This window comes from Sturnira hondurensis, unplaced genomic scaffold (genome assembly GCF_014824575.4).
Source record: "Sturnira hondurensis isolate 20B ecotype Veracruz unplaced genomic scaffold, ASM1482457v3 Scaffold0004474, whole genome shotgun sequence".
Taxonomy (NCBI): domain Eukaryota; kingdom Metazoa; phylum Chordata; class Mammalia; order Chiroptera; family Phyllostomidae; genus Sturnira; species Sturnira hondurensis.
In genome coordinates, this window is record NW_028077105.1 from 3,461,493 (window position 1) to 3,475,994 (window position 14,502).

At 38.3% G+C, this 14,502-nt stretch overlaps 1 protein-coding gene across 9 annotated transcripts in view; it reads left to right on the forward strand.

The window, feature by feature from the left end:
• Positions 1-14,502, forward strand: part of MAP7 (microtubule associated protein 7) — a 158,895-nt gene that overhangs the window by 123,123 nt on the left and 21,270 nt on the right. For 5 of the 9 annotated variants that reach the window (XM_037045675.1, XM_037045673.1, XM_037045672.1 and 2 more), the window contains 3 exons: positions 2,670-2,780; positions 8,237-8,350; positions 12,990-13,141. In XM_037045675.1, the coding sequence (XP_036901570.1) occupies positions 2,670-2,780; positions 8,237-8,350; positions 12,990-13,141 (377 nt within the window). The remainder of the gene's footprint in view (positions 1-2,669; positions 2,781-8,236; positions 8,351-12,989; positions 13,142-14,502) is intronic. The other 4 variants (XM_037045674.1, XM_037045677.1, XM_037045680.1 and 1 more) reach the window with 3 other exon arrangements.

Sequence of the window (14,502 nt, forward strand, 5' to 3'; positions counted from 1 at the left end):
GTGTGAGTACAAACTCCGGTGACTTAAAGCTATTGAAATAATTACAGGGGATATGTCTAATTTTTCCTTAAATGATCATTTTAGATAAAACTTTTAAGAAAAGTTTTAATCCAATAAACGACCTTGGGTCAAGGTACATCCCGTTTGGTTTTCCCACCCCAACCCCATTTCATACTGGTGTCTTCACTTTTAATCTAAATGGTATTGGTTTTTTTGTTTGTTTTCTCTATTCTTTATCCTCCTATCATTCATGGTAATGATAGCTTTATTCTCTATCTTCTTAACTTTCAGAGTAATTCTAGAACCCCTTCATTTTAAACAATCCAAAATCATATTGCCACAATTTACTTTTCTATGATAGTGAAAGTGTTTTTCTTTCCTGGTTCTTCACCACCAAGTGGTATTTGGTGGGGCACATATCAAATCTGTGATCATTAGGGTCATTATGGATATTTCACTCTAGGGACACTTTTACATGTGCTCCATGCAGGAAAGTTGTCATGGTATGTATTTTTATACCCTGGCTGATTTTTCTTTTACTTGGCTTTGTTTTACGTATATATGGAAGACATATACTTGGATGATCTGTACCAGATTGTCCCGTGTGTTTGAGGGGAAATAAAGTAACCTACCTTTAATTCTCTTTCACAGTCAGAGTTCAGTATATGACCTTTAGTATTGCCACTCAGAGCAAGAGAGTGTAACACATTGGATAAAGTCCATTTTTATAAGGGCTGTGAATTAGAGAAACTTGCTGCTATACTAGAACAGAGAAGTTTGGAAATAAGGGGAATATTCCAAAATTGTCAATGGTCAACATGATGTGCTGTGATCTTGAGAGCAGGGACCAAATCTTCCTCACTTTAAATACCCCTTACTACACAAGGTGCCTTACTCGTGGTGGGTGCTCAGTCAGTGTTTACTGACCAACAAACAGATCCTAGAAATGAAATTTAATCCAGATTAAATCTCACACATGAACTAGCATTGATTTGTAAAATCTTATAATGTTTAAGCCAGTTCTTCAAAAATCCTTTCAAAAATTTGTGTTTTGTTTGGTGAGAACAAAAAGCAATAAAAAGTTGCTGTGTTACGTATAAAGTAATATAATAAATACAGGTTATACCTCCATAATTTTAACCATGCAAGATAGGCCTGCATGTAGACACAATTTTCCATTGTTTAGAGCTTAACATATAAAGCAATGTCAGAAAATGCATTGCTATAAAATCACCTGGAAATGACTTTCACTATCCTTCCTTGTGCCCTTGAACGTCACACTTCATGATTAAGGTGTACCTTTTGATATTTTACCCTTAATTTTTCTTTATGTTAGGAATGCCTTAAGGGCTCATCATTTAAGTATAAGTATTTTGAGCCACAGAAATGATGTTTGGGTTGTTTTTAAATAATTAAATGCTTTAACCATAAAATGAGTCACACTTGGAAATAGCAATATCTATCTGATGCTGGGGAGACGTGCTTCTCCCCTGTTTGGTGTAAATGATGACCACAATTATTCTGTGGGGAGCTTACTATAAAATTTTCACCTCTGAGGGTCATTAGACCAATGGCAACTAGGTTTTGAAAGCCTTTCTCCCACAAGGAATATTTTGGTTTGGTTTGTATTTTTAACAAAATATTTTGTTTTAAGAAGAAATGAACAATAGAAAATGAAACAAAATACAGCAAAACCCCATTGTCTTTAGCTATTATAGGTCAGACCATCTGCCCGCCTCCCACATAAATATGAGGTTTTTAGACTTTTATTGTACACAGTTTTCTTCAGGGAACATGATTTATGCTAAAGAGGCTTGCTAAAACTTGGTTCCACTGTACAGACAGCAAACTAACAGAGTTGACTTTTGCCTTTTAAATGTCTGCCATTTCTCTTCTGACTTGAACTTTAAGAATTGCTCTAAGATGACTCAACTGCAAGATGAACGATATTGTTAATAAGCTTAAAGAGAAAGAATTCTGATTTTCTTCATATTACTCTCAGTTTTGTCAGGCAAGTTTGTGGGCAATCTCCACATTTGTAAACCAAAGTAGACCCTGTGTTACAGGCTTACAGACGTGATTACTAGTAGACTTTAGAGAAGGAATGCTATGGTGGCCATCCTTCCCATCCTACCTACAGTGCTTCCTCTTCTTTCTTCCTTGTTAATCTGTGGTTCTACAATGAGCTTTCATGCCCTGGGTAAAATGATCTGCAAGCACAGGTATCGGCAAACACACTGAACCTGGTGTTCTTTGTCCTCTTGTGCTTGCATTCTGTTTTATCAGCGCTGTTTCTACCTTATTGGTCCTACGTGGGAAATTACCAAGGCTCTTAGGTTTATGGACCCCTCTTTGCTGCACAGTCCACCTCCATTGTTTGAGTTGACCTCCACTGGCCTTCATTCATTCATCCTGTTATAATATTATGCTTGATTTTTTTCTGGCTGACAAATGGGTGAGCTCAATGTTTATTGTATCCCGAGAAAAATGGATTTTATTTCTAGCCTTTAAGTTACCTTTAAAATGTCCACTGAGAAGACTGTGCTATTATGAAAGATCTGGTGATAGAGCTGAGAGCATCCAATCCTAGTTTTTCCTCCCATCGGCGAACTAGGAAATTGCAATCCTGCATGCTGGCTGTCAATTAGCATTATCTCCATTTGTTTTAGATCCAGACAGGAGGTCAGTTTCCACCATGAATCTTTCGAAACATGTTGATCCGGTCATTAGCAAGCGGCTCTCCTCTTCATCTGCAACTTTACTAAATTCTCCAGATAGAGGTACAGTCAAAAGGAAACCCCCAAAAAATGTTCTGTTATTTACTTAATGCTTTTTTTTCTGGATGTTTACAGATAAAAATAAGCATCTGAAGTTGCTTTCCCTACGTTTCTTAAATAGGAAGAAAAAAACTTCAGAGTAAAAAAGCAATAAATGGCTGAGCAGCATTTGCCTTGCGACAAGATCATTTCTCATTTTAGAACTTGGCTGAATGATTGCACTTAGCAGTGATGAAAGCGGTGCTTCTCTCAACTCTGTAGTAACTGAGTTACAGCTCCAGAAATCACCCACTTATCCGCCAACATGCAAACAATCTGTGTTATGAACATTTATGCAATCATATTGTCTTTGACTTTTCATCTGTACATTGGGGAATCCAGGCTTTGACTTTCTAAAAAAAATACTTTTTAATTGATTCATGTTATTAGATTTCTTTTTTGCTAATTTATATTTCATTTAACCAAAACTTTCTTGCTGCTTTTCTTGTGTGTGTGACTGGTTCTTTTGGTTTCTATTCATTTACTCTTAAGCAAATTGGCCTAACTTCAAGAATATCATCAGTGAAGGCTTCTAAAAAATTTAATAATAATACTGCTCCAATTAACATTAAAATTTTGAGTTTTAGTCATCCCATGGATTTACAGTACATGAATGTTATTATTTCTTAAAGTTTTATTTTCTATATTTATATATCATGGTATGGAAACCAAGCTTTTAAGATACACTACTTGTTTTACATAAGTAAAATGACTTTAAATTTAAAAAACAAATTATTGTGCAATATAAAATTACATACTCTTTAAAAATAACAAGTTGTGGGTACTTTAAATACTTTATTAAGAAACTGATTGGGAAATGTTCAGTGTTTATAATCTTGAAAAAGAATGTAATGTGTGCATGTTCTGTATGTGTGTATATGTATTTATATATTTTATATTGTATAAAAATTATGGTGTCATCATGTACAATACTATATATGCTGATGTTGTTTTATAACTAATCTCTTAATGCAGTAAATGTTTGAACGATTTCCTATTCTTGCCTTTTAACTTAACACCATTCCTTTTTTTAACCTAATTTGTCTAAATCTCTATTAGACATGTTAGAAATTAGAGGCCTTTTATATGTTAGAGAAACATTTTATGAATTAAAATTCCTCTCATAAATAACCTTCCTTTTCAAACTCATTCCCTTAATGTAATGTAAAATATAGCATGTGAATGCTATTCTTGCAGCTGTCTATTCATCTTTTCTTTGGAACTGGTCACTTATTCAGCACTTGAATTTCACACTTTTGTGAACCTGGATCTAAACAAGCTATAGTTGGGATTTTACAGTACTTTTACGTTAAACATTGCATACTGCCTCCTACAGTCCCACAGCTGAAATTTGGGGTAAGGCTTGGAGCGGGCTGGGCAGAAATCCAGACAATATCCTGTCTACACTTCTTTGGAAATATGATGCTGTGTCCACTAGAAATAAGATGCTTTGTGATGGTATCTGAATATTCCTAAGAAGTAGGATCTTAGAAGTACAGAACGTTTTTTGGATGGCTCATCTGCTCTAATTGGGGTAAGAGTCCCTAAGAGGTGAAGGGCCTGAACTGGTATCCTACAGGCTGACTGGTAGAGAAGAGGGACTAGGACAGACATCAGTAGCTCTGAACCCATGTTGCTACACTGCATCTTCATGTTTCAGTCTCACAGATGCCCTGACTCTGTGCCTTCTTCCTTTGGGTAAGGTTAAGGGTCCAGGGAAGCTCAATAACCAGTTCCTAGCTGGGGCCAGGAAACTGCCCCTTGAATTATGGTACAGTCCTTTAAAATTGAATACTAAGCTGACAATAAGGTAGGAGGGAGAGCACGAAATTGGAGAGTTCTCCTTTTCTTCCCATTTATCAAAAGTTTCTGGGTCTAATACGCAAGGTTGACCTGGGAAGGAAGATTTGGTTCATTCAGGGGTTCCTATACGTCTATGAAGCAATTTTTCTTTTAAGTTAAGCAAAACCCTCAGGAGGATAGTGAGAAAGCTAAGTCTTTTAAAGAGAGCTGAAATTCTTCTAAATTTGAATTTCTCTAATTTTGAAATGTATGTAGTTAGTTTATTTTCTTTTCTGCTATTTTTAAAAGTTGGTTATGCTTTGTCATCAAATTAAAAAGCATTTTTATTAAATTACTGAAGTATCCCTGGTTGATGTAGCTCAGTGGATTGAGTGCAGGCCTGTGAACCAAAGGGTTGCAGGTTTGATTCCCAGTCAGGGCACATGCCTGGGTTGTGGGCCAGGTCCCCAGTAAGGGATGAGCAAAAGGCAACCACACATTGATGTTTCTCTCCCTTTCTTTTCTCCCTCACTTCCCCCTCTCTCTCTCTAAAAATGAATAAATAAAATTTTATACAAATAAATAAATAAATTACTAAAGTAGAGGCTTTTACAGTGAAGTCTGTTAAAGGCCATATACCATTGCTAGATTGAGTGTTCAGCCTCACAGCACAGGTGTTAGGGCTGATATTAAATTGACACTCTGATACTTTCAAGGTTGACATTCAGCTGGACTGCTCTACTGGTTATTAAAAATACAAAACTATTTCCATAGCAGTAAATACCCACTTCCCCAAACTGTGTTTCCCCATGGCCCCCCAGAGCTATTGAGTGCCATCCATTAGCTGTGCGCCTGTGTCTTACCAGTTTTTAAATAGTTTGATTATCGCACCCGAATATAGTTTCACAGAGGCTGATAAAATAAGCTGAGTTAACAGCAAACCTCTGACCCCCAAAGATTTCTGTAATTGCTTCACCAGGGAGGACATTGCCCCTGGGCATTTTTTGCACTAACAACATATATTTCTTATTAATTTAAGCTACCTTAACCAGCTTTTTCTCCAAGGAAAACTAATAAGGAGTTTGAAAAAAGTAAGAAGGAAGTCACCTATTCTTTGCTTAAAATCAATCCGCACATTTTTTTCCTAGAATCTAGGACAGAGGACAAGGTGTGGTGGACCTCAAACTGAATGCTGCCCACAGGCATGTTCTGCTTGACCCGAGCAGGGGTTTTTTTGCTCAGTTTAATTTGAATTAATTGCCATCATTTTAAGAAATGGAACATTTCGTGTACTGTTAAGGTTTTCTACGTCTAATGGAAAATCAGGACCTTGCCTGGTTTCTCTGTCATCTGGGACTAGCTGTGCCCTGCTCCTGGGGAACGAGGTAGTGCAAATATCTAGCTTGTTCGGTTGCCCCCTCTTGTCTGGATTGTCTATTATGAGAATTGACAATATCACATTTTTTTAAGTGCTTAAACAGGATCAATAGATACTATAGGCTTGTTTCATGAGAATTAATATCTCTTCCTTCCAGAGCTGATTGTCTTAAAATCAGGCCCCTTTAGATGAAAAAATGAAATGAGATAAAATGAAACAAAATAGTTACATTTAAAAATAAAGTACCAAAACACTCTGCTGTCCTACCCTTTGCTGAAAAGTTACCTAAGGAAGAGATCTGTGTCTCTCCTGCGCAGGGCATAGTTATTAAAGGGGCAGGAGTGAAACATGGCTCTCTTAGCAAATATTTCATTCACAGGTCAGAGCTTTAAAGCTAATCTCTTTGGATATGTTTTCAACGTAAGACGAAGAGGGTTTTTAATGATCTTCATCTGAGGCAAATTCATTGGTTGATGCCTTGAAGACACACAGAAATAAAGTAACTGAACTTTTTAGTAGAGGCAGGGGAAGACATGTCTTGTCAATGATAAACCGTCTCTATAGTTCTAAGCTAATCACCCTACAGAGCTTGTTTTATCCAAAAAAGGAAGCATTCATCTCTTTCTTACCTACTAAAAATATAGTTCTGTTGAAGATGTCCATTTAATGCTAATCGCTTTCCCCGCTGATCTTCTTCTGTCAATGTATTGTAATTTTAGATTACATTATTTTTGCTGTTGGTACACAACACACACACTGCCATCCTCTAGTTGCTAATCGGGACTTTTCCCAGTGTGTGTCCTACTACCTGTACAACATTACATTAGTTTTTATAACAGATCTTTTTATGAATGTCTTACTGTCAGGTAAGATTTAATTTAACCATGAAGGCTCTGCTAATAACTGGAAAAATCTAATAAACAATTCACTCATTCTTGAATTCACCAGAGCCTTGACCAAAGTAGCCACCCTTTTATGATGAAGTCAGACAATTAAGGTTCTTATTGAAAGCTAGTACCTCTTCCAAATAGGATCAAATATTTTCTGTAGCATTTAACGTTGGATGGCTTCTGTTAACCAAAACTACTTTCCTAGATTATAAATGTCATTCTTTTAAAATAGGGCATGTAAAAGATTGCTATGAGAACAATTGCTCCAGGGGCAAACAAACTCGTACCTGGTGTTTATGGTGAGGAGCAGAACCTGGTGTTTATGGCCTGTCTGGTTTACACAGTTTTTGTTTGTTTGTTCGCTTGTTTTTTAGGTGTAGACAGTTTTTAAGTCTTTTTACCAGTGGCTTGGAAATGTGTTCTAAAATAAAGATATATTATCACTTTACTTTAGTGATATTTGCAAACTTTCTCCCTGGTATTTTTGGAAAATGTAGCTTCTCCATTTTCATGGGCCATCACTGGAGGCTGACACAAAGGAATTAATAACTGGCATGCATTTCCTAACCATGCACTCACCAAGTCACAGTATAATTCGAGACCATACTATCCTCGCATTAGTTTAACTTTACTTTCCAGATTCTTCTCATACCAACTAGTAATCTCCAATTTATATTTATATTGGATTTTGGTTTTTCTGTTTCATTTAATCATGCTTCAACTTTATCTTCATCCTCCCCCCAAAATTCTGTGTCATTGCCAAACAGGGACCTGAAAGAACCTGGCTTGCTAAAAGGAAAAATCAAAAGGAAATTCTATACAGAATTGTGCATGAGTCCTCTTTCATTTTTTGTATCCATTGTAATTTCCCCCTAATTGCCCAAGTAACAATTCGTGGAGATCTATCAAAATGTAACAGAGACCCTTTCTATCTTCATTTCCTTATAATTCCAGTCTTGTGTTAAACTGCCGTAGCCTTTGCTGGCGTTGCATATTCAGGGTACTTAGGAAGCCCCTTAGCAGATGGCAGATATGTATGACTGCAGTCAGTAATATATGCCAAACCTGTAGTGGAAATAACATTTCTGTCTGGTTACCTGTTGACCACTAAAGGAGAGTGTTAGTAAAATCTGCCTCCGTAAAACTGATACAGAGCCTGCCCCAAACTTAGCATTTGAAGAAAGGCAACGCTATGAAATAGCTGCTCCTTTGGGCAGGGTTCCCATCCCCCTGACTCTTCACCAGCGGTCCTCGCTGGAGAGCCTGGTCTGTCTCGAAGGGACGGCATGTGGAAGCGATACGTGTGATACTCTGCCCTCTTGCCCCTGGAAAGAATGCTTCTAACATCTTGCTTATGTGGTGACGTTTAGCTCGCCGCCTGCAGCTCAGCCCATGGGAGAGCAGCGTTGTTAACAGACTGCTGACGCCCACACATGCGTTCCTGGCCAGAAGTAAAAGCACGGCTGCCTTGTCTGGAGATACAGGTAAAACTGTCGAGGTGAAACTTTCCTGGCGAGGTAAAGCCCTCCTTCTGAAGCCTCTCTGAGCCTCCAGTATTCATCTCATCACATCTCTGTTTTTCGCAGCGTGTGCCTCTCTCTCCTCCGGGTGGACTGGCTTTGCAAATGTCTGTTGGTGTTGGTTTCATGCCCCTGGCATTGTCTCCTCTTAACATCTTATCTGGACACCAGATGCCAAGCAGACAAAAGATGCCCCTCCCTGTGATCATGGGCTTCTGATACTTCTGTGTTTTCATGGGAGTTCCAGAAAAACCTATCCCTTCCCTCCCTTTCTTTCTGCCCCTGCAGCCAAGCTGATGATCAGAGGCAGAAATAATTTAACATAACAATATGTGGACTTGGGGGTAAACTAAAGTACAAGCGGATTTAAACATAGAGCTTCATGATGTGGCTACTTTCCCTGCCCAAACCAGTCTTTTATATGCATGTGACCTAGGAAGAGTTCCCTTCCCAAACTCTGAGACTGGTGGAGAAGGATAGTGTTCTTATTTGGTACACACTTTGAAAATTCAGTGTGTAAAATGTGCTTGTACTGGTTATTATAATTCATTATAGCTCATCTACTCTTTTGAACTGCAAAACGTGCCTGAATGAGCCAATGTAATGTATCTGGCTGGAAAGAAAGATACATATCAGGCCTTTGGCAACACCTCATGTGAGCTGATTTGAGTTTTCCCAACAATATCTTTCGGTACAACTGGGACAGCTGTCTAACCAGTCTACTAGCCCTCGTCTTTGGCCCTTGAGAAATTGCATAGCCTCTTCACAAAGCTCTCTTTAAAAAACGCTTTGCCTCTGCAAGCCTCTTCATGTTCATTGGCCTTCTTTACAAATAATAATTCGTGAGTTTATGATGTCTTTCATCTATGGTACCCAATGAGCTGATGTCAACACTGATTCTCAAATTACCCTGGGACTTAATCAAGAAAACACATGCAGGCACCCCCATTATCTGCTGAGGAACCCAGTGGCAAAAAGTGACTTACCCCAGAGCCACTTAGAAAATCAGTGGACGGGACCTGAAACGAGCTCCCCCTCCGTCCTCAGCACCTTGTGTGATGCTCTGTGTACAACTGCGCATTCAACTAGCTGGACCACAATGTTCTGTGTTTTCTGTAAAGTGATCTTGTCAGCTGTCATACTGCATCTGAGATTTTTCAGTAGGAGAGAGTACAGCCTATTTCAAGATAGTTTATTTTTTATGCCTATTAATTGCAGTTTTAAACAAGTAGTACAAGTTTTTCTTTATGTCCAGCTAATTGAAGAACCTTTAAAACTGCTTTTCTGTTCTGTTTCATAGGACCTAAATAATAGTTGGTGGCTATCATGCTTATGAATCTCCATATTGTATGTTTTCATACTAAAAGACTGCCTCACAGCTAGAAAGTTGTCTTTTTGCTGTTTCTGTCATCACTAACTTATGTCACTTCTTTCACTCTCCCTCTAGTCTTTTCCAACACCATTTCCTCATTTTCCACCCATTCTACCTGCTCATCTTCCCACCTTCCTTCTTCATTGTCATGTTCAACCAGGTGCTCTTTACCTACTAACTGGCTCTTCTTTACTTTGCAACTCTTCCATTCTCCTTGCCGTACATTGATGCGTTTCTGTAATTTACTTTAGTGTGAAGCAATGCATAACCTTTCCTTGAGTTGCCTGTTCTATTAATGCATTCCTTAGATCATTGTTACCTGTTAAATTGCATTGATACCGCTTATGTTTAATCAACCAAAACTGTTGGTTTTCTAAATTTTCCATTTGAGATTCTATGTAAACATCTCTTACATTATCTTGTCAAAAACACTCTTTCCATCTACTCTTACAGATTTTTCTTTCTTGTCTTCCCATTTTAGTGTTGTCCCTTGAGTTCATCTTATACCCAATTGCCATTGGCAAGAGGGTGACCCACATCCAAAGCCAGAGTTACTATAGTAGATCAGAACAGTCATCCCTGAGACGTTCAGTGATTGCAAACTCAGAACAAGCAATAAGACCAGCTGAGAAATGGAAATCAGAGTCTCATCCAGGGCTACTGCTTTGGATTGACTTTTCCATGCCCATCTTTAAAAATACATTTAAAATACATGTGATTTTTAGAGCTCAGGATTAAATGAGTTAATACATGTAGAGCGCTTAGAATGGTACCTGCATGTAATAGGCACTCGATAAACATTAATAGTATTATTATTCTATTTTGTAATGTGTCTGTTCTCTGTGCTACACTCCAACCACCTGAACTGCAGTGTCTTCTCCACACCCATTATTTCGTATAAAAAATCTTGAATGATTTAATTAAGGTATACTTGCTACCGAGTTACAGAGGAAATACAGATAGGTATTGTGGAAGACTTTCTCAAAGACTTTTCCACAAGAGAATTTTTATGTTTAATAGAACTACTTTGGGATAAGGAGGGCACTCTGGGAGGGAAAAAAAGATAACTCTATATTGCTCTTACTATTTCTTCAGAAGGACAAGAGTATGAGAATAATTTATTTAAAGGTTTCAGGTTTTTTCAAGTAGTTGCTATTCAGAACAACAATGAAATATAATACCCCTAGAAGGAATTTATAATGTATATTTTAGCCAGACAGTGTTCCTCAAACAATTAAATTTGAGGATTTTAGTATAGACTACACTGATAGGTTTAAAATATTTTCGCCCTTTGGTTAATGTTACCCCAGCACCTTAATAAAGAATAAACCGAAGGCATGATGAGATTGGCTTACATCCAGGGTGGCCCTGGAAATGCTCCATAGACACCCCCAGAAATGGCTGGTTGTCACTAGAGGAGAAGAGTACTTTATTCCTCCCTCAGCGTCAGACCCATGGCCTCAGAGCAGGGCTGTTCCCAGAGTTTCTTGATCCTCCAGCAAGGTTAACGGCCTCTGGTTGTGCCCTGGGCAACGTGTGCCTCTCCTGGTCATTAATCCCACAGAAGTGTCCTGTGCCAGGTTGTTATTCTCTAAGTGTATTTGATTGGCTTGGGAGAGTTTCGAATTCATGGACTCTCTCCTTGTCTGGGAAGTGTTTCGCCATGGCCCATGAGAAACTGTGATTTTCAAAATATTTCCCCTGTGCACACAGCAAACCCAGTAACAGAAAGTCCCCCTTTCTAACAATACAAAGGAATCTTCCTTCATCATTAAGGTCTGAAACAAAGCTTTATGTCAGCTCCCAAGTAAGACATGCATATTCTCTTAAGGAGAACTGAGGGACAGTAAAATGTTTTTGTTTATCCTGAAGAAATAGACTTCTTTTTTCAGATGATGGGAAAAGAGAATGCAGTTTCCAGCCCATTTACTCCCTTAACCATGGATAACCAGAAGGTACTGCCAGGCATTTGATGAAAGAGAGCATGTGAATAAAGATATAATCTGACCAACGTCCTAGCTATAGATTAAACCAAAATAACAAATATTTTTTAATTCTGAAATTAAGGTTATCCCAAGTTTGTCTTGTAAACATTTGAGTTTTAAATTTATTAATACTCTTGTAGTCATCTGACACCATGATCTCTTTAAAGGGTTGCTACTATGACTAGAGTTGGATGAAAGAATTCTACAATGGTCCAAATACATGGAATTCTCCTCAATGGTCATGTTTAATTGTCTTTTTTTTTTCTGAAAGACCAGATTTCTGGATGAGATCTGACAGTGAGCCCTGGAACCCTAGCGCCCACACTGAGATATCTGTGCAGAATTTATTGTATGAGTGTCTTGAAACCATTGTTGCTCAGAATCACTTGATGAATGACAGGGTTCCTCTGAAGGTGAATGGTCAGAAACTTTGTGGTACTTCAAAAAATGTTCCATCTTGAGTAAAATTATAAAAGCTATTCATGATTCCACTTTATTTTTGGTAATTCTAACATACTTATGTTCTATTCAGTATTTTAAATGACGATATCCTATTTCCCCATATGTTCTACTGCAGCTTGTTAGGAACCTTGAAATGTTTTGGCTTTTGAGAAAACCTAGCAGCATGCATTTGATTTGCTTTTAAATAGATAAAACATTTACAGAATTTTCTGCTAGAAATGATTAGTTATCCTTGTAACAAGCCTTAGCACCCGGTAAGACTTGGTCATTTAACAGTTTAAAAATTCAGGTGCTGTTTTACCACATGCTGATGAACTTGACTCCTGAAATAGTTGCTTGCCTGCTTGCTTGCTTCCTATCTTTCCACCTTTTGTTCAATCTTAAACCTAATTAGGAAAAAAATCTGATTATAAAGCAGTCCTTATACAAAAATGATCTACTTCTAGTGTAGTATTTTACCAAACCATCAGTTTATAGGCAGATAAGGCCATTGGTTTCCATAATTATTGGATTACATCTATATCTTTAATCAGTGTTTAAGTAACCAAAGAGCTTATAGATTCTGGATTTGTCATTTGGACACACCTTCCTCTTGGACACACCACAGACTGACAGGGCTGTGAGGAGAGCTGAGTACGAGGGTTCTGGACACCTTTAGGTAATAACATCTTCTCCCTACTTTTCTCTCTATCTCTGCTGTGCTCCTTTTCCTGAACCTGCTTTTGGCTTTCCTTCAACTGCTCCTCTGGCACTCTTGTGTGTAAAACAATCACCTGCACCCTAGTTATCCCCATTTGTCCTCGTTCAGCATCTTGCAGCCCCATCAACATCATATCCTACAAAGCTGCACACTCTAGAAATCCGATGGATCGAACAAAACTCTTTGTAACACCGCCCGATGGCTCTGCGCGAAGGAGGACTCTCCATGGCACAGTGGTGAGTAGTGGTGGGAGCGGCCAGGCGGGTCTGTGCTGTCTCTTGTGCAGGGTGGACACCACCCCAAGGTGCAGTGTGGGTGCAGGATTGGGAGATGGTGGTGTGCACCATTGCATCTGTCTGGTTAGCTGGTGGTAGTGTCCCTGCACTTCCTCTCCACTTGAAGATTTTACTCCCCCTAAAAATTTGAATTTGAAAGTGAAAACTGTTCTTTGCTCAATCCTGTATGAGTGACTGAACTACCCTGCTCCATACAAATAAGTGCAATGCCAGCGTACTTTTATTTCTGAGAGTAGAAAACCTTGGGAGGGGAAGTGGGCCTGGTCTGTTACCTCTGCGTTTTATTCCGACCATGTCCGGAAGCTGGCTGAACTTGAAATGTGGTTCACCAGAAACAACATAAAGAATTTTTATCTGCCTAGCTAATCCCTCTCAAGGCCCATATCTTAAACTACAGTGACAAAATATTTTACAAACATTAGTAACTCACTAAATAATTCTTATAAGGCTATTGGGCTGTATTATAAACTCAGATTTTGCAAGTAAAGAATGTAATTTGTACTTGTTATTTATTACTAGCGATTTATGACTGAGTTAACGTTCATTTTCACCATGCTATCAATGCAATGGGGTAACTTGTATGTCTCCAAGACTCTTTCTTCAATTTGAGCAGTGGGTTATTTGCTATCTCTTGAATGATGTAGACATTGCTCTATGGTCGTTAGACATTTTGCATTAGTCTTAACGGATTCGCAAGTCAACCAGAGGATCCCAGTGCCTCTCTCCTGTGGTAATAGCATGACCCATTTAATGGAAGGCTGGGACAATTTAAAAAATTTTTAAGTTCCAACAGCAATTCAGATTTATAAATCTGATGGACACTTAAGAGGATTACTTAGACCCTTGAGGGTATTTAGTGGATTGTAAGAATTTGAAGGCTTTGTCTACAGGCAGTTTTCCTTCAAGCCCTTCAGGCTTTCAGGAATCAGCATTTGATTCATAATTGAGGCAAACCTCCAGCCCTTCACACCAAAGGTGAGAACCTTTGATGTCTGGGAGGGTTTTTGTCATTAGCGTATTGGCCCCAGGTATGAACAAAAAGCCATAGTTCAGTAGAACAGCTTTTGCCTCAAACATAAACGTACTTATCAGGGAAGGCAAAGCATTTACCAAAAAAAAGCAAAATGCAAATTGCCTTTGCCTTTGCAAAATGCCTTTTGGTAAAGGCAAAGCTTTACCAAAAAAAAAAAAAAAAAAGTCTTAGTGTTGATAAAAACAAAAATGAACACTCCAGGAGGGAAGGAGAGCTTACCCTTGGTCAAGCAATTAAATGAGGGATTTCATGACGTGATCCAGAATCT